We start from the raw sequence: 24,290 nt of genomic DNA on the forward strand, positions 1-24,290 counted from the left end.
AAACAGACAGTTACATCAGAAGGCAAGAACAACCTAACGTACGTTTCCTTTTCTTTTTTTTTCTTTTTTTTTTATGAAGGAAATTTTGGCAATCTTCAGAAAAGGAAATAACCTAAATTTCCTTTTTTGTTTTGTTTGAGAATTTCCTTTCTTTTATCATATAAAACAAACTAACGTAAACTTTCCTTTTTGTTTTTGTTGGCAACCTTTGCTTATATTATTATGCATGTCTGATAATAACATCTCTTTGAATAGTAACATCTCTTTCTGTATGTTATTATTCTGCATGTCTTTAAATAGGCGTGATCATTTCATTATAACCAAATCTAAACATTAGAAGGAGCTGCTCAGATAACTGAAGAGATGCACAAAAATACAAAAGCAAACGTAACAACTCATGAGAAAGCAAACTAGTTTTTATTAACTTTTAAGTCCAAATTAATCTTAACCAGAGACTTATTAGCTTCAACAAAAAAAAAAAAAGTAAACTCAAAGAAAAGGATAGAAAATCTATGGGGATATTTCACGGAGTTTCTTCATTGATAGTTCCTAATGATCTTTGCAACCGAAGAGTACGTCCCCAAGGTTCCACTGACCACCCCAATGGCCACAATTGTTGAACTCAGAATCATCTGTATTACACAACTCAGTATGTTAATCTTTAAGAATCCATACACAAAAACCTCATTGTCCCTATTTTATTTCAACAAGCTGGGAAGAAGAGGGACACCAAAAATGGTGAAATTTATATACCTGTGTTCTTGTAGCTTTGTTCCCCATTATCTTCATGAAGCAAAGAGCTGGCATTACTATTGCCTGAATCATACAGACATCATGTAAAAGACTTTTTAGTTTTGATCCATGAATGTGTGTGACTTGACAGGAATGATGATCTTTGGTTATTAATAACTAGGGAGAGGGTAGAGATGATGAAAACTAACCACGAGTATACTGAGAAGAGATCCTATAAGAGCCATCACAAGACCTGTGTGGAAAATCAACCAATTGCAAAAAGAAAACAAAAATGAGCCTTGAGACCATTAAGGGGGAAAAAAGACATTCGAGTTCTCGACCTTTCTAGCTTGATGTTCTTACCAAAAAATGGGATAAGGAAAGCAGAACAAACAGAGGAAGCAACTAGTGCTGTTCTTAGAAGAAGAAAGCACCATATGTTCTCCGACATGCTTGGGGGTAATAGTTCTTCTATACTCCTTGCAAGTGGATTCATCAAGAGAGCGTACTTTGTAAAAGGACTGACAACCTGAAAAAGGATACAACAGAAGCAAGATGGAGTTTAGATTAAAATGGAACTTCCAAAGATTATGGAAAGAAACAAAGTTTTGTTTTCTAACCGTTGTCCACTGTGCCACTTTTGAGAAAAACTGGTTCTGTGGCATGTTTAGTGTAATCTGAGACAAGGTGGCTTCACCAAACATAAGATATCCCATGACTGCAACTCCTCCATATAACAAAACACATAAAATGAAACTGCAACATAGCCAAAACAAAAATCATTGGTTTTAGAATTGGATTGAAAACATCGAAAGCTAAAATAAGAGTGAAGTTCTTGGTTTTACACTGTGATCACTGCTTTGTTGAATTTGGTTTTATCAGCCATGGATTGGTATATATTTGGGAACACAGAATGGCCCGAATAGCAAAATCCGTAAATACCAATAGCAAACGGTATCCCTTTCAATTTCACAGCCTGCCCGGTGTGATGAAACCCAATTCCCCCCGTTGTACCGAGTAAAAACACGCTTACTGCTATTAGAACGGTTGCAATAACTCCACCAGCTATGTGATCAAAGAAAAACAAGTGAGCTGATTCAAGATTCTTGACTAAAGGAATCAATTATATGAAGAAAAATAGTAACTGAGTGTACCTGAGAGGTAGGAAATGATGCGGAGATCTTTCAACCAAACAGTTGGCAGAACAACGAGAGCAGTAAAGATTCCAAATAAATGTTTAGAGTCAATATGGATCCCAAGCCAATCCAAGGATGTACCAGGGAAAAGCCCTGTAAGGTTATCCCCTTCCAAAATGATGAATTCAACACAATATGACTACAAAAAAAGTAGACAAAGATTCTAGTAAGTTCAAATTTTCCAGAGCAGAAACAAGCTTTAGAACCATGAGTTTAACGTTGGCAACAAGAAGATGTTCACTTACATATAGTTCTGTGTACAATAGCACCTGCAAAACAAAACACAAAACATTGCAGAGACCATAAGGAACAGTGGGATTCTATAGCTGCAGCAGCTAATGAAAAGCAGAACAACTGATCCAAATCCCTAAAACTAACCACTTACACAGATAAGAATACGACCATAAATCCCAAAAGCTGCCTCTCCAATATCAGGATAAGTGATAATGCCAGTTTTGTTCTCGAAACATTCTTTCATTAAAGTAGCAGTGTAACAACAGATAACAGCAAATAAGAGAAGAATCACCATACTTGCCCAACCAGCTTCTTTCACTGTATAAGGTGTTGAGAGAAGTCCAACTCCAGCCATTACGTTAATAGCTGCAACCAACACAGAGTTACACATATTTGCTGATAAGCCTAAGGATCATTCATAAAATCATAATCATATTGCAGTTACCATTGAAAATGGTCTGAGTGAAGCTGCATCCATAGCCACCAATGGGTAACTCTTCAGCAAATGAGCCTTTATGAGACCAAACTGATTGTGTAGCTGAGGCTTTGTCAGATTCTTCATTCCTCTCAGGGAGCAAAGGGGCTTTTGATTCAACATCTAAATGACTTCCTCCTAAATTACTTCTGCTCGCTCTATAGAAACTGGGATTACTCCTCAGAGACCCGAAGATCGGTGATGCAGCAATCGTATATGAATCAGTCGTTTCCCTGAAAACAGAACCAATCAAGATTGCAGAATCACAAAAAGAGTTTCTCTGTTCATCATTACATGATCTCCCTTAATGTAATAAACCCAGAAGATGAACAGATGGGTATGAAAGATTCGAACTTTACGAAGAGAATGGTAGAAAATTACCGAAAGCTCTGAGGCCATTGAACCTGAGAAATGAAAGGTTCATCGTTGTCGTCGTCACGATCAGCATCGCCAGGAAGATCTCCGAGATCGCTCTGATCAGTTTCACTGTCGTTCTCGTACTTACTGCTCCCTTCTAGATCTTCGTTATCTTCATCGTCTTCGAACGTAAACACGGATTTTTTCTCCTTATCCTTGTTATTCTCTTCCATTTTCTTGAAACGAACCTCCCCACCGAGTAATCGATCTAGCGAGAGTAGTATCAAGAACCCAAGAGGATATAAATCTCACAGAAAAGGGGAAAAAAAATATAATATATTTGATTGAAGTTTTTGGAAACAGAGTGAGTGGGTTCGAGAAGTCTGCAGAGAGGTGGCGAAAGAGACCAATAACGAAGGCTGAGTTTTCGAGACGTCTGAGCACAATTGTCCGTTTTTTTCTTTTTAAGGATAATACTTTTATGATTTGATATTTGCTGTCTCGTTCGCGAGTTGATTGCCTTGTTATAAGGGCGGGAAGTGCTGACGTGGTGGTGATGATGATAGAGAGATCTTTATTAGAGAAGCAACGTTTTGATCGGTGACAAGTGTTGGCGTTTAAGACGGTTCGGTCTCTTTGTTCGGTCCGGATGGATGTGTTACCGTGTTTTAATCCTTTTTTCTTTTGTCATCAATGTGTTTTAAATTTAACCTATTGGCAAATTAAAAAAAAATATACATTATACGTTACCTTTACCATTATGGTAATTACTTTTTTGGTTTTTACTTTCTTTGACGAATGATTAACTATTTATGAATGTTGATGGATTGTTAGGCTTAGTACTTTGCTTAAAACTCATTCGTTGTTGTAAATCTAAATGTCCCGCAAGAGTCCAAAGAAGAAGATGCGAGTGACTCAAAGTCGACGAGGGAATGGGGTGTAAATGTCGTCGTGTCAGTTAACATTGAAATACATTATCTCCCTGTGCTCGGGCATGTGGATATTCTCCAAGTGTCTAGCTTTCATATGCGCATTTCCAATCTTATAATATATCCTTTTTGACACAATTATATATCTTTATTTTTTGGTCAATCATCTCCAATGTGGTTTTAAACGTAGTAGACATGTATATTAAAGATTATTTTGCAACACAGGAGAAATTATAAAACTTCTAAAGAGTTTAAAAACAAGCGCAGAACTATAGAAAAAAAAATGTGTAAATACCCTACCACATTTTGGCTTTCAAAAAAAGTATATATTGTGACCATATGTTATTTATCAAAAGAGTTATCGGGTTCCTATATCTCAGAATACAGTTAACAGTTGATCTTGAGATATAACTTACAACTAAGATTGAATTGCCAACAAAAAATGTTTTTTTTTTTTTTTGTATAATATATGAAATGAATGGATTCACACTTTTTGTACTTCTCCAGATCCTTATGTTAAACTGTCACGCTTCCGGTACGTGGCTTATAGATCAGGAAAGGCCAAGATACTGAGCCCACCTCACAAGTCACAAGGTCACATCTCCAGCATTTGTTTCTCAATATTATCCTTCGTACATTTGTTACAATATGCAAAACAATCAAAAGAAAGAAGAGAGTTATATTACACACACAACAATATGGGTCAAGCTCTCGATACCGGTTCGTCCTTTCTCTTTCTCCCACAAAATCACGCATTCTATTGATGTTCATTTATAAATTACACATCTTTTTTTTTTTTTTTTTGTTTCTTTTTGGATAGAGATTGAATACATTGTATATTTCGACTAAAAATATGTTTTTTTTTTTTTGTTGGGGTGCTAACTAAATTATGGAACGCAGCAAAAGGGAAAGGAGAGGTAGACGGGAAAGACTTGGAAGCTATGGTTGAAAATTGTTACCGCAAATGCTTTGAAGAACAAAATGACGATCAAGAATGGTCTTTCGCCGACTTCTACCGCATTGTCGCCGAAGCTGTCGAGTAATTTCTTTATTTATTCTTCTTACTGTCTTTAATTTTTTCAGAAATTTATATAAGCACGATATAAATCTACAACAATTAGTTAGATTTGGGTTAATATAATTAACGATTTTGGACACTACAACTTATTTAGCTTTGGGCCGGGAGATTTGTAAGTCAATGCTATATATAAAAAAAAAGATCATTACCACAAAAAAAAAAAAAAAAAAATGATAATGAGTATAGCCAAATAAGTCGGCATCAGTGTATTTTGATTATGGTATAATGATAATTACATGTGCACCTATTTTTTATTTGTGATGCGACAGAGAAATCAATAGAAGACTCGGTGGTACGCAAATTAAGGTGCCAAGTGTAGATCAATTACAAGACGCTTATAAGGTAAAAGTCGTCTAATCTCGATTTCTTTCTAGAGTTTTATTATTGTAATTATTTTTCTAAACGGCAAATATCATAAAATGAAAGAGTTTGGTTTATGCAAGCAAGTATGCAACCATTATAAAATTGGATTCTTGGCAAAAAAAAAGTTTAAAACAAGAATACAATAGGAAAACCTAGAAGGTAAAAGCATATCATTGAAGCCAAATCTTCATCAAATTTTGGAACTGCTTTTTGTTGTGCCTGCCCGAAATCATGTTCCTAATTGTGTTCCGAAAGCATACAGTTATTATCGTAAATTAATGGTATATGTTTTTGGATTTGGTAAAACTGGATTTAGAAATTTGTAAAAATTTACGTACGTACTCTCTTAATGTTTTCTAAATAAAACTCACTAACACAAAAAGAATATCCATTTATGTTAATGTATAACAGAAGAAACATGCATGGTAATTATAATTATGCAATCATACACATTAAAACTTGGTCATGGATTCTAATTTCTACAACTTGAATGCTTTTCCCAATTATGTTGAGTTGAGCTCAAGAACAAGAAGAAATAGAAATTGCGGTTCTCTTACCAAACTCTCTGCTACACTCAGAGTCTTAGACTTGGTTTACTCTAAAGTCTAAACCGAAATAAGATTACAATTGAATCTTAATGTTTTAAACCAATTGGTTTAATTGCTCTGATAAAAGTGTAATGATCTCCGTGTACACTTGAAATCGAGCAGATACACAATCTCGGGGAGGGGAAGAAGCTATCAAAGGATGAGTTTCAGAAGCTTCTTCAGGAGGTTTTGATCGGAGCTGGGTTCACCGGCGTTGGAGGAATCAAAGAGTTTCTTCTGTTCATCTTCGGAGTTCCTGTGCTCGCTGTCTTCCTCAAGAACCGTATAGCTCCGACGTCCATTACCAACGACGTTTTCATCCCAGCCGTCACCTCCGCCACCGTATTCCTCCTCGCCAAGCTCAACAAGATATGACTCTAATCGCTTGATCTTTTCGAGCTTTGCTTTGTTTGTTTTTTTTAAAAAAAAATTTGTACTGGGGATTGATTATGCGTGGTTGTGAAATACATGGAAAAGCTTAAAGTTTTAATCTTTGAGTTGATTTGCTAGAATGATTAAAGAGAAAGAAATGAACTTATGTTGTTCGACAGAATGCCTCACTGAGTTTAAGTTAACTAATTTAGATTGGGGAACTTTTTACTCGTATAAACTGGTCCAATTTAAAAATACGTTTCAATTTATTTTGTAAATAATAAATATATGTCTTTGTAATGGAGGGAAGCAAGGAGAAGCTAAATATAGAGAATTTGGGGGTCCTGCTTGTTTCTCTTAACTTTCAAGGCTTTCATTGGTTTGAGGACATGAACGAGTCCTTTCTTCGAATGTCAAAATTAGTTTTCAAAACTGATAAGAAAAGATGAAATCTCGGATACATTTCTTCCCTTTTAACTATTTTTTGGCCTTTGGCTTTTCTCTGTTTTTCTTTCTTTGGTTTGAAACATGGTCCAGAGAATCAATCATTCAATCCCATAATGCTGCATTTTGAATAAGCTCTTTTCCTTCTACTCAGTTACATTGAGATCACAGAAACTTGCAGAGGCAAAAGAAAATGACCAATGGGACATATGTTGTTGATTTCTTGGGTATTTGTACATCTTCAGGATTGTTATCGGGACATATCTTATGAGGGCATTCTAGGTACCGCTAGCATACAGGTTATTAGATAGAAGTTTCCTTTGTTAAAAAGATGAGCAAGGACCAGAGCTATGTTCTGAAAGCATGGGAGGTGACCGTGCGAAAGACCCAGCAAGCTAAGAAGCGGGCAAATAGCGTTTTTGGAACAGTATCGGTAGCACCACAAACGGATAACGATACTACAACTGATGAGAATGACGATGAGACCACCACTAATAGGAGCAGCATTGAGGAGTTCTACCATGCCGAGAGAGTGCTTCCCAATGGGGACTACTACACAGGACAATGGTATGATAATTTTCCTCATGGCCATGGAAAATACCTCTGGACAGATGGCTGCATGTACATTGGTGAGTGGTACAATGGGAAAACCATGGGGAGTGGAAAGTTCGGGTGGCCATCTGGTGCGACATACGAAGGAGAGTTTAAAAGTGGTTACATGGATGGTATTGGCACATACACAGGTCCGAGTGGAGACGCTTATAAAGGTCAATGGGTGATGAACCTGAAGCATGGTCATGGTGTCAAGAGTTTTGCAAATGGAGATGCCTATGATGGTGAATGGAGGAGAGGTTTGCAAGAAGGTCAAGGAAAGTACCAATGGAGTGATGGGAGCTATTACGTTGGCGAATGGAAGAATGGTACGATATGTGGCAAAGGGAGTTTTGTTTGGACAAATGGAAATAGATACGATGGGGTTTGGGATGAAGGGTTCCCCCGAGGGAATGGGACGTATAAATGGGACGATGGGAGTTTCTATGTTGGTCATTGGTCTAAGGATCCAGAGGAAATGAATGGTACTTATTACCCGTCAGGAAATGAAGGGAATCTTGATTGGGATCCTAAAGATTTGTTTAATAATTTGAGTGAGTACAGTATCTGCAGCGGAGAAAGGGTTCCAACTTTGCCTTCACAGAAGAAGCTATCTGTTTGGAATTCTTCCAAGCGTATAGAGAAGCCTAGGAGAATGTCTGTTGATGGAAGGGTAAGTGTTGGTGTAGATAGAGCGTTTGAGAAGATGAATATGTGGGGGAACGAAATCGGTGAGGGAGGTACTGATATGAGGAAGGAATTGGATGCAGAGTTGATGAGATTGGACGCTGAAGGCATTCAAAGCCTGAAGTCAAGCCCTGTGCCTATGAAACTTCCAAAAGCAGGAAGGAAGCAAGGGGAGACGATATCTAAAGGCCATCGCAATTACGACCTTATGCTTAATCTGCAGTTAGGAATCAGGTAAATTTGAGAGAGACTATGTGTCCTGAGTTTTAGAATTTGATCTTTGTTGGTATATATACACGTGGAGCAATGCTTTGTGGTTTTGGTGCCATTTTAGTGATTTTCTTTTCTGTAGGCATTCTGTTGGAAGACAAGCTCCAGCGGCATCTCTTGATCTGAAGCCTTCAGCTTTCGATCCAAAAGATAAGATATGGAGGAGGTTTCCACGTGAAGGAACCAAGTACACACCTCCACATCAATCTACTGAATTCAAATGGAAAGATTATTGCCCACTAGTTTTCAGGTCAGACCCAAAAATCCCTTTACCTAGTTCACCTTTATACAAATTTTGTCATATGCGTTAACATGTTTAGCTTATGATTTAATTTCCAGGAGCTTGAGGAAGCTATTCAAAGTAGACCCAGCTGATTACATGTTATCGATATGTGGGAATGATGCTCTTCGAGAACTATCATCCCCTGGTAAAAGTGGGAGCTTTTTTTATTTAACAAACGATGATCGTTACATGATAAAAACAATGAAGAAGTCGGAAACAAAAGTGAGTTCTTTTCAAATTACCGATTAGAAAGTGTTGGCTTGCTATTACCAAGATTTCAGACTGCATTTTACTGAAAGCATTTTCATTTTTGTTTTCTGAATGTAGGTGCTTCTGAGGATGCTTGCAGCATATTATAATCATGTTCGAGCATTTGAGAACTCTTTGGTAATCAGATTCTTTGGTCTACACTGTGTGAAATTGAATGGACCAACCCAAAAGAAGGTAGACTCAAACAGTTAACACTTCATGTGGCATGGCTTTGAAAAAAGTTGATTTGGATTCATATCTCTTGGTCTACATATAATGCAGGTGCGATTCGTTATTATGGGTAATCTGTTTTGTTCTAAGTACTCTGTTCACAGACGCTTTGATCTGAAAGGATCTTCTCTTGGTCGTACAACTGACAAACCCGAATCAGAAATTGATTCAAACACGATCTTAAAAGACCTCGACTTGAATTTCATCTTCAGATTGCAGAAAGTATGGTACCAAGAATTCATCAGGTCAAAAACCATTACACTCTACTCTTCAAAACTTTGTTTGCAGTTGCCCCATTTCTCATGGCTCATCTCTCACATTACAGGCAAATCGATAAAGACTGTGAGTTTCTAGAACAGGAGAGAATAATGGATTACAGTCTTCTAGTTGGTATTCATTTCAGAGAAGCTTCTGTCGCTGGAGAGCTGATTCCTTCTGGAGCTCGAACGCCTATTGGTTCGCATTTGTCAAATAATTTTTTTTTTTTTCATCAGCAAAACATTGAATAATAACTAGAGACAGAATGATTGTTTCCTAATCTACAGGTGAATCGGAAGAAGAATCAGGCCCTCGTCTTTCTAGAGCAGAGGTTGATCAGCTTCTTTCAGATCCTTCAAGGTAACACAACACAAGAGATCAATACCAACACATTCAAATCAAAACAGAAACACATAAACATGAATGTTGATATGTTTGTGTTGTTGCAGGTGGGCAAGTATTAGATTGGGGACCAACATGCCAGCGCGTGCAGAGAGAACAATGAGAAAAAACGACTGTGAGCTTCAGCTTGTGGGAGAACCTACAGGAGAGTTCTACGAAGTGGTGATGATATTTGGCATTATTGACATTCTTCAGGATTATGATATCAGCAAGAAGCTTGAACATGCGTACAAGAGCATACAGTATGACCCTTCTTCTATATCTGCAGTTGATCCAAGACAATACTCGAGGCGTTTCCGTGACTTTATCTTCAAGGTCTTCACAGATGACAATTGAGAAAGGTTCTATTGTCTCCTTGGTCTTTGGCTTTCTTGTGTCCCAAGAAAGAGGGATAGATATAATTTACATACAAAAAACTTTGGCAAGGGCTCTGCAAACCGACGACCTTGCAAGTATGAAGTATGACTCCCATTTTGTTTGTTTATTTCAATTAGTAGATCTTTGTGATTTTTGTATTAAACTTTGTAATCAGTTAAAAGCCATAGCAATGAATATTCTTATTCTTTTCATTCGGTGTAACCTTAAAAAAAAAAAAACATTCATAATAAAACAAACAAATTTAAGTTTTTGTCTGGTTTGATTTTCTTACTTATATCTTTGAAAGTTATTGCATCAGTATTATTTTGTTATTTTTTTTTTAGTTTTTTTTTTCTTTTTTCATTAATATGTTTCATAATTTCTACTTATATATATAACAGCTGAAAAAGAATTAAATTGGAGTTTTAAGATAATTTTTGTTTTATTTGATATTATTACAGAAAAAGTTGAAGTGGTGGTATTATAAAGTTTAGAATTCCAAATGTGATTAGATTATCCTAAAATGGTAACTAAGTATCTTTGATGCACCAACCAAAAGATTCGTTCGAAAACAAAAAAGATTCTGGAAAGAAATTATAGTTTTTTGCTCTCTCAAAAATTGAAACTTTCTTGGTCTGGTAATAGGATGCTGAACAAGAAGACATCCCAACTATCCAAGCAAAAAATTTATAAAAAGAAAGATACACAAATTAGGGCAATGTAGTTACGTAGGTGATGATGATATCTTTTGTTTTCTTCAATAAAGAAATACATATAAGACTAGTATAAAAGATTCCAATAATTGTTCCCAAGTCTCTAACTATTGCTGTTGTTGTTGTTGTCGTTTTCTGTGGTGAAATTAAGAGAAGAATCTCTTGTTTTCTTCTCCCCATTTGTCTACCCACATTAAACTATATAGTATACAATTAAAAAAACTACATAGTATACAATTAAATTTGCGACTGTTTAAACTCTAAATAATAAAAGTTTTACAACCCAATAATAAGTGATTACTTTACGAATTAGACCAAGCACTTGCCATTACTTTTATTCATTCGTTTAATCGTTTCTAGTAGTATCTGTAAAGACACACACATGCGTCACCAAACGCACCGCTAAATCTTAAAGACGCGATCGCGGTTGAAGACAGAAGCGAGCAAATAAAAACACTCCCATCATCACCTTTACAACAACAACAACAGCAACCAAAAACAGCGACGGCGATTCGAGTCCTTCGTAGTCGTCGTGCTCACTGATCGATCATCACTTAGCTCGTGCCGTGATCTGTAACAACACCACCCTTTTCGGTTTTTTCCTTTCTCAGCGATTCCGGTGCACCGTACACTTCACCGCACCGGATAAATCTTTGCTTCCATTTTGACTTTTTTTTTGAAACATAACGGCAACAGTCGCACTGAGAGTAGTAAGTTCGAAATCCGATCGATCGCGTTCTCTCTCTCTCTCTCGGCGTTTTTGTTTCGTCTTCTTAGTAGGAGCTTCAACCCATGGCGCTACAGTCTCCCGGCGCCGCCGGAGCTTCGTCTTCTGTTTCCCGGCTTCTCTCCTCCTCGAAATTAAGTTCTACTAAGACTCTCTTCTCTGTTGACTTCGTCGGATCCTACTACGTTTCTAAAGGGACTAAACGGCGCAACGAACTCTCCGGGTTCCGCGGCTACAGTCCACTTCTGAAGTCCTCGCTGAGGTCTCCGTTGTCGGCAAAGGCGATCCTTAATTCTGACCGGGCCGCTGGTGATGCATCGGCTTCCTTTTCTCATCTGAAACCTGAGGTAATCGTGTTTCTCTGCGATCCTTGTTAAGTTGGAAGGTAGATAAAGCTTGCATATTCACCTGCTGTTAATCTAGGTTTTGGTTTTGACTTTTTGCACTTTGAGTTCTGGTGTATATTGGATATACTGGGAAAAAATTTTAGTCTAGTTTCACTCGCAATAGGTTTGGTTATGGACGGTTCATTTGATTTTTTTCTGGGATTTAATTGTTTGAATTGCATCGTCGCAGGTGGCCTACTTGGAAGATATAATTTCAGAAAGGGGAGCATGTGGTGTTGGGTTTATCGCCAACCTGGACAATAAGGCTACACATAATGTTGTAAATGATGCTCTGATAGCACTTGGTTGTATGGAACACAGGGGAGGTTGTGGTTCTGATAATACTTCTGGTGATGGTTCTGGATTGATGACTTCCATTCCCTGGGATCTGTTTAACGAATGGGCTGAGAAGCAAGGAATGGCTTCTTTCGATGAGATGCATACGGGTGTTGGAATGCTGTTCCTACCAAGAGATGACAACATTAGGAAAGAAGCCAAGAAAGGTGAACATAGAATAGTTGTATGCATATTGTTTGTAACTCTGGTATCCTCTCCAATCTATGATTTTTCCTATGTATAACATGTAATATCTTACGTGCTAAATTATGTTTCATACTTCTTTCCAGTAATTACAAATATTTTTGAGAAAGAGGGCCTGGAGGTGCTTGGATGGAGAAATGTTCCTGTAGAACCATCCATCGTCGGTCATAATGCAAAGCAGACGATGCCAAACACCGAACAGGTCTTTGTTAGAATTGTCAAAGACGATAAAGTAGACGACGTTGAACGAGAACTTTACCTTTGCAGGAAGCTGATCGAAAGAGCAGTTGCTTCTGAAAGTTGGGCCTCTGAGCTCTACTTTAGCTCGTTGTCCAATCAGACCATTGTTTACAAGGGAATGCTTCGTTCAGAAGTTCTTGGGCTATTTTACCCCGACCTTCAAAATGATCTATATAAGTCTGCTTTTGCCATCTACCATCGAAGATTTAGCACAAATACTAGTCCCAGATGGCATCTTGCTCAACCCATGAGGTTTCTTGGACACAATGGAGAGATCAATACCATACAGGTTATGCTTCTCTTCTGGTCAATTGTTTTGTTGGATGTAAGACTTAAGCTAAGTCCTCTTCACTGAAACCGATCAAGTTTTGCAGGGGAACCTAAACTGGATGACGTCACGAGAAGCATCTCTAAGATCACCTGTCTGGCATGGACGTGAAAATGATATTCGTCCAATTAGCAACCCAAAGGCTTCGGACTCAGCTAACCTTGACAGTGCAGCGGAGGTATGAGTCATCGAACTTCCCAACTTCTGTTTGTCTGTTGTGATTCTATTTGTGACATCCCCTTCTGGAGGAAAAAAGAAGAAGCGTAAAAGTGTTTCTTCTGTTTGGAACTAAGTAATAGTCCTATTCTGCATACATAGAAGTATAGAATTTGTCTAACTGTTGACCAAAAAAATAAAGTTCTGTGACATTTAATAAGGATTTCATTAAAACGAGCACTCATCTTGCCAGTGTATCCTCAAGGCCTAGGTTATAGACTTTTTTATTTATATATTGCTGCAAGAATTCCATGTATTTATATTGTTGAGGTTGTGCAGCTATTAATAAGAAGTGGCCGGACTCCAGAGGAATCACTTATGATTCTTGTCCCAGAGGCGTATAAAAACCACCCGACTTTAATGATTAAATACCCTGAGGTATTGATTTGAATTTACTCTTTGTTTGGATAGTTGCAACTGCAATTGCTTCTTATCTGCTTTTAAACTGCAGGCTGTAGACTTTTATGATTATTACAAGGGCCAGATGGAGCCCTGGGATGGACCTGCTTTGGTGTTGTTCAGGTAAGTTGCATGGAGATTTCTTGCGCTTGAAAATTTTGTCATGCATAAGATTTAAGCTTTTAGCTGCCCTTATTCCTCAATCCTTAAACTAAGAATAATGAGTACTTACAACTGTTCTAGAAAGCTTGTAAGTATTGATCACTCAGATCTTTCCTGCTCCTTTACTGGTGGTATCCACAATTATGGAGTACTGGAGAGCAAATGACCTTGAAGTTAATTTTTCGCTCAAAGTGGTAGCTAGTCTAGCTAGAAAGTCTGACGCATTTTTTTCTTCTGCTTTCACATTCCAAAAATTATTCATCTTGACTTGTTTGGTGCAGTGATGGAAAGACTGTTGGAGCTTGCCTTGATCGTAATGGACTTCGACCTGCTAGATATTGGCGGACAAGTGATAATGTTGTCTATGTAGCCTCTGAGGTGCGTTTTGTCTTTTACTCTATGTATGTGCTCTTTATCATCTAAGTGTGGTGGTAATGGTTGCTAGCAGATGATTGGGCTTATGCTTGAATCTTAAAGCTTTGATCCTGACAGGTCAGAAAACCAATTTTCTTAATCACTTTGGGAGTCTTTTCGTTTCTCTTGTTTTGGAATAGTTATTTCTACTGACTTTTGAGATACAGTGGCCAGTATAAGATAGTTTCTTAGTGATCATTTAGAGTGACATCTAGGAGTGCTTAAAATCCCCTCAAGGAAACCAAATATTTTCTTTGTATACAGCTTTCTAGGAAACCGAGTTAATATTTTGCTTAAAACAGAGAACCTGTTTGGTAAACAGGGGTTCTGTCACCAATTTTTTACATCCCGGCTGCAGACTAGTTGCTAAGTCATGCCTTTTTACAGGTCGGAGTTCTTCCGATGGATGAATCGAAAGTTACCATGAAGGGTCGTCTAGGCCCTGGCATGATGATATCTGTTGACTTAGAGAGTGGACAGGTTGGTGGACCAGATCATGGGTTATTGTTCTCATTTTTTGCTAACACTCATACTTTTTGTTTATTCTGCTTCCCACTTTTAATATGTGAGTTCAGGTATATGAAAACACAGAAGTAAAGAAGCGGGTTGCATCATATAACCCATATGGAAAGTGGGTTAGTGAAAATCTACGAAACCTGAAGCCTTCTAATTTTCTTTCATCAGCAATCATGGAGACTGACGAGACCTTAAGACACCAACAGTAAGCCTTTCTGTTTCTTCTGTTCTATGCACCCACCATCTGCTGTGGTGATTTATTAAAATCAAAACACTTGTCTTTTCTTAACACTTATTGTCTCTTGTATACTTAACATGCATCTGTTGTGAAGTTGATTTTTTCTTTTCGAAGTACAAAGTTCATCAGTGGTTACCACCAACAGAATTCAATGCTTTTTCATTTTGATGATCAAGACACTAATTTTGGCTATTCATAAAATATCTGGCTTTGAGGGATTAGGGCGTTTGGCTACTCGAGTGAAGATGTTCAAATGGTAATTGAGTCGATGGCTGCACAAGGAAAAGAACCGACGTTTTGCATGGGGGATGATACTCCAGTGGCAGTATTGTCTCAAAAGCCGCATATGCTTTATGATTATTTCAAGCAGCGGTTTGCTCAGGTTTGTACATCTCATTAGAAGGGTATTTGAACTGGTTGTTTCGTCTGATCTAGGTTAACTGAATACATGATTTGTCTTGGTAAATTGTTGTCCTTGAAATGGTCCCCTTTGTGGATCTTCCCATGGTGTACTTACAGGTTACAAATCCAGCCATTGATCCTCTTCGGGAAGGATTGGTCATGTCACTTGAAGTTAATATCGGAAAGCGTGGAAATATATTGGAAGTTGGTCCCCAGAATGTTTCACAGGTCAGTGTGCCTAAATTTTGGATTTGTACTGGATTAGAAATATTTAACTTTTGCAAGATTTCATATTTATCAAGACTTATGTGTTCATGAGCAGGTTGTTTTGTCTGGTCCTATACTAAATGAACGGGAGCTTGAGGGTTTGCTCAGCGATCCACAGTTAAAATCTCAAGTCTTGCCCACATTTTTTGACATTCATAGAGGAATTGAAGGATCTTTGAAGAAGGGTCTTCTAAAACTTTGTGAAGCTGCAGATGAAGCTGTTCGCAATGGTTCCCAAGTGCTTGTCCTCTCAGACAGATCTGATAATCCGGTACGTACAAGTTTCCACGTGTATGCGTTCAAGTGTGATGTTAGATGTATGATTATCACCTTTTACAGTGTCCTCCTTTTACATTTAAGTTTTGGTCTACTAACAGCTATGCTCTAGGGTAGGCTCTCATTCTGGAGTGGCAACATTTTTGTCTTTGCTCATGCGAAAATTGGAACTGTTGAGGGAAAGAAAGTTAAAATGTGAACATACAATTTCCATATTTCTGGTTGCATAGATGATTTCTTTTTAGTGAACTGCTGTTGCTGGCATCCTTACAATGGTTTTCTATCATGTATTCTCGCTGTTAGGCTTTTTATGCTCCGCTGCTATCCAGTTTCCTTCTGTTATCACAACTTTTCCCTTAAATTAAAGCTTATTTTCTTGAGCTTTTTTTTTTTATCAGGGTCGTACTTGGGTGCTATTTTCTTTTCTAGCTATCTTTACATATTTATAACTTTACTGTCTATTCCTAATTCAGCAGCATGTCCCTTTTTCAGGAACCAACTCGACCTGCAATTCCAATGCTGTTGGCTGTGGGTGCTGTTCACCAACATCTGATTCAGAACGGTCTTAGGATGTCAGCTTCGATAATTGCAGATACAGCTCAGTGCTTTAGTACTCATCACTTTGCCTGTTTGATTGGATATGGAGCAAGGTTTCTACCTTTCATTTTCATTGAATCTTTCGCCTTATTATCCCCTTTAGTTTTGTACAAGAGCAAGTAACGTGGAGGTTTTTCGTTGTTTATTTTCTCTTTCAGTCCTTTATGCCAAATGCTAGCACTATCTATAATAGAACCATGTTTATTCTTTTAAGTTGACTTATAATTTGAGAGTGCTTTCCTTAACTGTTAGATATCACATCTATCGAAAATGATATGGATCTGTCTATAACCAATTTCAGTGCTATATGCCCGTACCTAGCACTGGAGACATGTAGACAGTGGCGTCTGAGCAACAAGACCGTGAACATGATGAGAAACGGAAAAATGCCTACTGTAACTATGGAACAGGCTCAAAAGAATTATCGTAAGGTCAGACATCTTAATACTTCTAAACTTTGACAAAAAAAAAAGTCGGGTGGTGATAAGCCATTTGATCTCTTTCTTGCATGCGTATATATGTTTCCAAATTGATTGTAATCGTTCCCTGTTGTAATACTGCTACAGTCTTTATAAGTATTGGAAGAAAGTTATCCTAAAATTCTTTGAATATCTACCGCAGGCTGTTAACACTGGTCTTCTCAAGGTTCTCTCTAAGATGGGCATCTCGTTATTCTCTAGGTTCAGTTTCTGAACCATCTATTTAGTTTTTTGACCATATCACTGTATCTGTTTATTTGACTCCTGGGCTCTTTCTTTTCAGTTATTGTGGAGCACAAATATTTGAGATTTATGGACTGGGAAATGAGGTTGTTGAATTTTCGTTCCGTGGTAGTGCATCTCAAATTGGTGGATTGACTTTGGATGAGGTCAGAACCCCAAACCTTTCATATTAAGATATTCCATGAGTTGCCTGGTTTGAGTACAAATATGTTATTAAAGCAAAATATTCAGATATCATGTTATATCCCTAAAGCAGCATATACAAATATATGCACACATTTTTGGCTTTTTTCTTGATTGTTGCTTTAGTTTTAAATCAGCGACTAGTTTTTAGAGATGAGTAGCTCAACTGTTGCTGATAAATATAATTGTCAGAGCAAGAGTGGAAAACTCTTAAGACAGTAACTGTACTCTTCTCCCTAAATTGGTTGTGAATACCTTATAAATATTGAGTTTATACATGCCGAAGGTTCTGATAAAATACTGAAATCTCGTATACTGTTAAATGTTTCTCATATTATATTTCTTCCAATTTATTATAATAGTTTCCATTACAAAGAGATGCCATGGAACTCTTATTCCTAATTCCTCCTATATTTTGCAGCTGGCTAGGGAGACGTTAACTTTCTGGGTGAGGGCATTTTCTGAGGATACAGCCAAACGGCTAGAGAATTTTGGTTTCATTCAATTTAGGCCTGGAGGTACTTTTCTGGACTGGAAATGTTTTTGGTGATAGAGCTTGCATGTCTCCGCACAAATGCATATCCTATACGCATATTCTGCTGCCTTTGTTTGTACGCACAACTATGTCAAGTTAGATAGAGCTTTTGAAATGTATGTTAATTACAAAATAAAGTTGCTTATGCACAGACACAACTCTCTCTTTAGTTTTACTATTTTACTGTCCCTCTAGTGGAGTAAATTGCTACCATTTGTTATCCATGAGGCTTTCTGGTATTAATTTTGATTTAGTATATTTTGTTTTTCAAAGGCGAATATCATGGAAACAACCCAGAAATGTCTAAATTACTTCATAAAGCTGTCCGCGAAAAGAGTGAGACAGCCTATGCAGTCTATCAGCAGCATTTATCCAACCGTCCTATTACGGTGAGTGCAATAATCTCATCTTCATATCTGATTGTCTGTTTTCTGGAACAAGTGAATAGTATTTTTGTGTATTCTTTGTAGGTTTTCCGCGATCTTCTTGAGTTCAAAAGTGACCGTAAGCCTATTCCGGTTGGTAAGGTTGAGCCTGCTTCCAGTATTGTGGAACGGTTTTGTACAGGTGGCATGTCTCTTGGAGCAATCTCAAGAGAAACTCATGAGACAATTGCTATTGCAATGAACAGATTAGGGGGAAAATCTAATTCAGGGGAAGGAGGCGAGGTAGTTCTCATTGTCTAGTTCAGCTGTTGTTCAACTTCAACCAAGGTTTACATCCATAATGCTGAATTTTCATTGTCTTATCTATCTAGGATCCGATCCGCTGGAAGCCACTTACAGATGTTGTTGATGGGTATTCTTCAACACTCCCACATCTTAAAGGTCTTCGAAATGGGGATACGGCAACAAGTGCTATTAAGCAGGTTTTGGAAGTCAACTAGACTAGTGGACATTTCATATTTTACATGTTTACATCCCGCTCATTATTAGGAAGTTATTGGGAATTCTTTTGTTTCCTCCATGGACATTCATAATCTAATGTTTCCCAAACATCAAAATGACCTTTTATATTCTCATAGGTTGCTTCAGGACGTTTTGGTGTCACTCCTACGTTTTTGGTTAATGCGGACCAGTTGGAGATCAAAGTTGCTCAAGGAGCGAAGCCAGGTGAAGGTGGCCAACTTCCTGGGAAAAAAGTTAGTGCGTATATTGCTAGACTCAGAAATTCTAAACCAGGAGTTCCGCTTATCTCTCCACCCCCACATCATGATATTTACTCCATAGAGGATCTGGCACAATTGATCTTTGATCTTCATCAGGTACTTTCCTTTGACTGTATGTATTTTACCAACTTTATAATCAGGGCTCTCTCTAAACAAAATTAATAATCAGGTCAACCCCAAGGCAAAAGTGTCAGTCAAGCTTGTATCAGAAGCTGGAATAGGAACAGTTGCATCAGGAGTAGCTAAGGCTAATGCTGATATCATACAGGTTACATCTCTCAGAGTTTGTGAGACATTTGAAAGTAGAGAATTGTATATATTTTTTCCGATTATGCGTTGCTTTAATCAACATGTTAGCTAATAAGACATGCAATATGCCATCAGTTTGCTTTTAGTATATACTCTCTAAGGAAATTCTATGGCAAGATATATAATCAATATAAGCTTCGGTTCAAGGATCACTCTTATGCCTCTTCTAGTTTGTCTATTGACTGTCCTTATTAATTGCGTCTTTGAGTTACAGAAACATAGTTATACAACTATGGATTTTTGAATGATGCTTCTTTGTTTACAGATATCAGGGTATGATGGAGGAACTGGAGCTAGCCCTATAAGTTCCATAAAGCATGCTGGTGGCCCGTGGGAACTTGGACTAGCTGAAACCCAGAAGGTATATACATTCGTCCTGAGAATTTGGTTTTCATTTTGGTTTGCCCTGCTTATCAGCTTCATTTTTCTTGTGTAGCCGCTTATTAACTCCTTGATGTGTATTGATAGCTAAGATTCAATCTTTTGTAGACTCTCATTGGAAATGGGCTCAGGGAAAGAGTTATTATCAGGGTTGATGGTGGGTTCAAGAGTGGTGTTGATGTGTTGATAGCTGCAGCTATGGGCGCTGATGAGTATGGGTTTGGTACTCTGGCAATGATTGCCACAGGATGTATTATGGCTCGCATTTGCCACACTAATAACTGCCCCGTTGGTGTTGCTAGTCAGGTAATTTGGACTTTCTTTTTGGTTATGATTGTATCTTTTTTCAATGCATAACCAATTTCTGCTAAGATTTCTAACTTCGCTTACAGAGAGAGGAACTGCGTGCACGTTTCCCTGGTCTTCCCGGTGATCTTGTCAACTTCTTCTTGTATATTGCAGAGGAGGTAATCTTCGAGGAAATTTCACGTCTACAAAATTTTCACTGGTTTTAGCACCTAAAATTTCATCCTTATTTTGTAGGTGAGGGGCATACTAGCTCAATTGGGATATGAGAAATTGGATGATATAATTGGGCGAACAGATTTGCTAAAGCCTAGGGATATCTCTCTCGTGAAAACTCATCTTGACCTCAGTTATCTCTTATCTGTAAGTAGTTAAGAACTCTGTTTATTGTTTTTTTATTGTGCATACACCTACCCGCAAAATTCTATTGGTGTATATCTGATTTCTTCTTTAAAATTTCAGTCTGTTGGGCTGCCAAAACGAAGCAGTACTTCCATCAGGAAACAGGAGGTTCACTCAAATGGTCCTGTTCTTGATGATATTCTACTTCAGGATCCAGAGGTAACGCATAATGTAGCTTATGCACAAATCTGAAAGCAACCTTATTCAGTTGTTTATGAGTGGCAAAACCCTTTTACTTTAGAAAAGCCCAGACTTTAAAAGAAAGGTGTTTTGCTTTATTTATAGTCATTGAGAGAAGAGTACTCTTCTACTGTTCTATATGTGCAAAAATACTCTTAATACTTAGTTTTGGGTTGCTTCTCAGATAATGGATGCAATTGTGAATGAAAAAACAGTTCACAAAACCTTGAGTATATACAATGTGGACCGTGCTGTTTGCGGTCGGATTGCTGGGGTGATTGCGAAGAAATACGGAGACACTGGTTTTGCTGGACAACTGAACATAACGTAAGAAAATGCTATCCAACTTTTGAATAGATATATAATGAGGTATACATGTTTTAAACTTATATAATCAACTATGTACCCCTATAGGTTCACGGGAAGTGCTGGCCAGTCTTTTGCATGTTTCCTAACTCCTGGAATGAATATACGTCTTGTGGGTGAAGCCAACGACTATGTGGGAAAGGTGCGTCTCAAATTCAATATTTTCTTTCGACAGTATTGGGATTAATGGGATCGTAATAAACACTTTTACCTCAAAAGGGAATGGCCGGAGGTGAAGTTGTGATATTACCAGTGGAATCGACTGGCTTTCGTCCTGAAGACGCAACTATTGTAGGCAACACTTGTCTATATGGTGCAACTGGTGGTTTCTTATTTGTCAGAGGCAAAGCAGGAGAGAGATTTGCGGTTAGAAACTCTCTAGCTCAAGCTGTAGTTGAAGGCACTGGAGACCATTGCTGTGAATATATGACTGGTGGTTGTGTCGTTGTACTTGGGAAGTAAGTAGCACTCCTTTTTCACAGTCTTGAGCCCGAAACCAGAGCATAGAGCTTGAGAGAATATTAAACGCTACAGTTCTTAATCGTTTCTCTCTGAAACTGCAGAGTCGGCAGAAATGTCGCCGCCGGGATGACAGGTGGATTGGCATACATTCTAGACGAGGACAACACACTCCTCCCTAAGGTTTAACATAACAAAGTCTTCTAATAAATCTTGGATAATTTTTTCTCTAAAGTTTGTGAAACATTGAATAAACGCAATGAAACAGATGAACAAAGAGATAGTGAAAATCCAAAGAGTGACTTCACCAGTGGGAGAAACACAGCTTAAGAGTCTGATCCAAGCTCATGTGGTAAACTAACTAACTAATTCTCTCTTTCTCCTGTCTCTTCACGGATACAAACCATCTGAAATCTCATGAGTTGGTCTATTATCATAGGAGAAAACGGGAAGCAGCAAAGGAGCAATGATTGTGGAGGAATGGGACAAGTATCTAGGAATGTTCTGGCAACTTGTACCGCCGAGTGAAGAAGACACACCTGAGGCTAACTCCGACCACATCCTGAAAACAGCCACTGGAGATGAAGAACAGGTATCAAACACATTGGCAGAGAAGTAAAGCATTTGATCGTGGTGTCTTCATCTTTGTACAGTCAAAGTCCTGGTGGAGATAAGTCTCTCAGTTTATGAGTTAATAATCTACATGACAAGCTCTCCATTTGATTTTGACAAGGATTGGTTTTTCACTTTAGTTTGCTCGGTCGTTAATAATAAAAGGGAATCCAGCATGTTTGTACTTTGTATGCCATGGAATGATTGGAATACAGTAGCCTGACGATACCCGATTATTAAGAGGGTTTTCGATATTTCTTCGACTGTGCTTAGGATTACTCAATTTGGTATTTTCATGGTGTAATTTTATTTAAATTATCGATATAGAAAAAGTTAGTCGTTAAACTAAAAATAAATAAAAATAATGGTAGATGAGTTTAGTATGTTTAGGTTAAATTCAATTATGGTTGTTTTAACTCAATAGACAAGGATTGAATATTTGGTTTGAATATTTTCGGACCACTTATTTTGATTGGTCCAAATAAGTTGGAGTTTTCTCTGGGTCAAATTATGATGATCGCCTGTTATTTGGACTAGAAATTTGTGTGTATTCAAAGATTTGTAGTATATTGAAAGTATCTTGATTTCAACAAAAACGAAAAAGGGGGTCGTTGAGATATTCTAGCAAATGCATGTACGTTGAAAATTTAAAAAGATTTTAAAAGACAGTTTGTATAAACCGATGTTTGTCCCCAAATAGGTAATGAATGGGTCACGAGAAAGGTACGTATGTGTGTGTGTTCGTTGACAAAAACTCCCATTAAGTTTTTTAATATCCTCTGTTGTCTCAGCTCTCTCTCTCTCGCGTGGTTAACAGAAACAGGGATATAGCTGACACGTGTGAACGCCCGTGTCTTAACGTCAGTATTTATTTTCCAATGTTCTTAAAACAAACCCAAAAAAAATCGAAAGTTGTTTAAAGCACCAAAAATTGGAAATTGACACGTTCATTGCATACTCACCGAAAGGCAGAGGTAGATGTCAGCATTTTACTAAATTTTAACAACAACAACAACAAAAATGGCAAAGAGATTGTGTTAAGTTCACTGCATTTGCGATATAATTCGTTACGTCTTCTCTTCTCTTCTCTTCTCTTCTCCAAAAACCAACAGTATACATTGTACTTGTCTATAAAACTTGTGATTTTATTATCTGATCTCTGCCGTTAATTTTGACTGTTTGTTTGTTTTTGTTACGAAATCAACCTCATTATGTCGACACAAGAAAAAGAAAAAACGAAATTTTCAAGAAAATAAAGGAATCATTTAAATGTTCAGTCGGTAATCAGCAATTAATGATGCTTACAAAGTTTTATCGACGTTCGTTTCGCTGGTCCACTAATTAAACCATCCCAATTTAAAGCGACCTTACCAATAAAACATATCTCTAATACTAAGAATTGAAATAACTAACGGCCGTGGAGAAAGAAAAAACTGATTTCTTGCATGATCGACATTTGATACATCAACGACCTCTGCTTTGAGAAGAACCCTAATGCAGATTAGACCTGGTCGTCGATACAAGCAGTCCAGACTCATGCTTGCGATTGCAGACTTGCAGTTCAAATATACCTAATAACCTAAACTAAACTTTTTTTTTTTTGTATTTTTGTAAAAGTTTCGATAACTTTGGTTGGCTATATTTAGGGCTGGCTCTTGATGCAGCACCTGATAAATAATCCTGATGCAAACAGATGTTCTGGATATCTCTTATTGAAGGTATCACAATGTCTTTTTGGGACTAGGATCAAAATATGTTAAATATCCTATTATTATCTAAATTTACTTAAATATTTTATTTTCATCAGGAGTAGAGTATCTTTTTAATATTTCTAGCATGCATTACCATTATTTAGGATTTTAGATTGATAAATAGAGATTTAGAATAGTTTATTTTTTCTTCTTAAGTTTCACATTCATCACAAATCTAATAAACAAGGCGAAAAAGACTTTCGAGCCAACATGTGATGACGATTGACGAGATAGATCAGAATTATTTCCTTGGATTATGTGGTTTCACTGGAAGAGTGATAAACGAGAAACCTTTTTTATAGAATAAATCGGAAATAACCATAAATGCTTTTTTATATTATACTACTTTTTTTTTTTTTGGGGCAAAATAATATTATACTTATAAGAGTTTTCTATAGTG

General features: G+C 37.4%; 4 protein-coding genes across 6 annotated transcripts; 3 read left to right on the forward strand and 1 right to left on the reverse strand.

Moving 5' to 3' along the window:
* Positions 1–374: 374 nt before the first annotated feature.
* Positions 375–3,461, reverse strand: LOC17889587 (amino acid transporter AVT1A). The gene is made up of 11 exons (XM_006293902.2): positions 3,019–3,461; positions 2,608–2,870; positions 2,314–2,528; positions 2,174–2,197; positions 1,887–2,067; positions 1,578–1,797; positions 1,353–1,488; positions 1,096–1,261; positions 942–985; positions 754–816; positions 375–632 (listed from the first exon to the last, which is right to left on the reverse strand). Exons 1-11 carry the CDS (start codon positions 3,225–3,227, stop codon positions 537–539), a joined length of 1,617 nt encoding a protein of 538 aa, XP_006293964.1. The 5' UTR covers positions 3,228–3,461; the 3' UTR covers positions 375–536.
* Positions 3,462–4,581: 1,120 nt separating this feature from the next.
* On the forward strand, positions 4,582–6,441 carry LOC17890023. The gene is made up of 4 exons (XM_023784535.1): positions 4,582–4,643; positions 4,824–4,962; positions 5,271–5,343; positions 6,075–6,441. The coding sequence occupies exons 1-4, from the start codon at positions 4,622–4,624 to the stop codon at positions 6,324–6,326; spliced, it is 486 nt and encodes a 161-aa protein (XP_023640303.1). The 5' UTR covers positions 4,582–4,621; the 3' UTR covers positions 6,327–6,441.
* A 163-nt stretch (positions 6,442–6,604) lies between these two features.
* LOC17889947 (phosphatidylinositol 4-phosphate 5-kinase 5) lies at positions 6,605–10,307 on the forward strand. The gene is made up of 8 exons (XM_006295586.2): positions 6,605–8,279; positions 8,398–8,565; positions 8,655–8,820; positions 8,926–9,042; positions 9,130–9,323; positions 9,404–9,534; positions 9,624–9,696; positions 9,786–10,307. Exons 1-8 carry the CDS (start codon positions 7,099–7,101, stop codon positions 10,072–10,074), a joined length of 2,319 nt encoding a protein of 772 aa, XP_006295648.1. The 5' UTR covers positions 6,605–7,098; the 3' UTR covers positions 10,075–10,307.
* A 973-nt stretch (positions 10,308–11,280) lies between these two features.
* On the forward strand, positions 11,281–22,431 carry LOC17889161 (ferredoxin-dependent glutamate synthase 2, chloroplastic). 3 transcript variants are annotated; one of them, XM_006293496.2, is made up of 33 exons: positions 11,281–11,882; positions 12,112–12,424; positions 12,548–12,990; positions 13,076–13,207; positions 13,525–13,623; positions 13,697–13,767; positions 14,088–14,184; positions 14,608–14,700; positions 14,796–14,941; positions 15,197–15,356; positions 15,494–15,604; positions 15,699–15,914; positions 16,412–16,569; positions 16,818–16,947; positions 17,138–17,196; positions 17,279–17,384; positions 17,843–17,939; positions 18,230–18,345; positions 18,427–18,624; positions 18,714–18,824; positions 18,981–19,220; positions 19,294–19,392; positions 19,699–19,794; positions 19,923–20,120; positions 20,207–20,281; positions 20,358–20,483; positions 20,583–20,681; positions 20,887–21,029; positions 21,117–21,210; positions 21,288–21,526; positions 21,632–21,710; positions 21,796–21,879; positions 21,967–22,431. In XM_006293496.2, the coding sequence occupies exons 1-33, from the start codon at positions 11,601–11,603 to the stop codon at positions 22,144–22,146; spliced, it is 4,890 nt and encodes a 1,629-aa protein (XP_006293558.1). In that variant the 5' UTR covers positions 11,281–11,600; the 3' UTR covers positions 22,147–22,431. The 3 variants fall into 3 exon arrangements, with proteins under 3 accessions (XP_006293558.1, XP_023640961.1, XP_023640962.1); XM_023785193.1 differs by lacking the exon at positions 11,281–11,882 and having other exon boundaries at positions 12,326–12,424; positions 12,548–12,663; positions 12,729–12,990; XM_023785194.1 differs by lacking the exons at positions 11,281–11,882; positions 12,112–12,424; positions 12,548–12,990; ... (1 more) ...; positions 13,525–13,623; positions 13,697–13,767 and adding an exon at positions 13,778–14,000.
* The last annotated feature ends 1,859 nt before the right edge of the window (positions 22,432–24,290 follow it).

This window comes from Capsella rubella, unplaced genomic scaffold (genome assembly GCF_000375325.1).
Source record: "Capsella rubella cultivar Monte Gargano unplaced genomic scaffold, Caprub1_0 scaffold_4, whole genome shotgun sequence".
In the NCBI taxonomy this organism is placed as follows: Eukaryota; Viridiplantae; Streptophyta; class Magnoliopsida; order Brassicales; family Brassicaceae; genus Capsella; species Capsella rubella.

Coding starts and splice junctions, on each gene's coding strand:
- LOC17889587 (XM_006293902.2), bottom strand. CDS start 3,227: ATGGAAGAGAATAACAAGGATAAGGAGAAAAAATCCGTGTTTACGTTC. Junction 2,068..2,173: donor TATTGTACACAGAACTATAT/GTAAGTGAACAT, acceptor CTTTTTTTGTAG/TCATATTGTGTTGAATTCAT. Junction 633..753: donor ACAAAGCTACAAGAACACAG/GTATATAAATTT, acceptor TGTGTAATACAG/ATGATTCTGAGTTCAACAAT.
- LOC17889161 (XM_006293496.2), top strand. CDS start 11,601: ATGGCGCTACAGTCTCCCGGCGCCGCCGGAGCTTCGTCTTCTGTTTCC. Junction 14,701..14,795: donor TTGACTTAGAGAGTGGACAG/GTTGGTGGACCA, acceptor ATGTGAGTTCAG/GTATATGAAAACACAGAAGT. Junction 15,357..15,493: donor TCAAGCAGCGGTTTGCTCAG/GTTTGTACATCT, acceptor GTGTACTTACAG/GTTACAAATCCAGCCATTGA.
- LOC17889947 (XM_006295586.2), top strand. CDS start 7,099: ATGAGCAAGGACCAGAGCTATGTTCTGAAAGCATGGGAGGTGACCGTG. Junction 9,043..9,129: donor ATGGACCAACCCAAAAGAAG/GTAGACTCAAAC, acceptor CATATAATGCAG/GTGCGATTCGTTATTATGGG. Junction 9,535..9,623: donor TGGAGCTCGAACGCCTATTG/GTTCGCATTTGT, acceptor CCTAATCTACAG/GTGAATCGGAAGAAGAATCA.
- LOC17890023 (XM_023784535.1), top strand. CDS start 4,622: ATGGGTCAAGCTCTCGATACCG. Junction 4,963..5,270: donor ATTGTCGCCGAAGCTGTCGA/GTAATTTCTTTA, acceptor GTGATGCGACAG/AGAAATCAATAGAAGACTCG. Junction 5,344..6,074: donor AATTACAAGACGCTTATAAG/GTAAAAGTCGTC, acceptor GAAATCGAGCAG/ATACACAATCTCGGGGAGGG.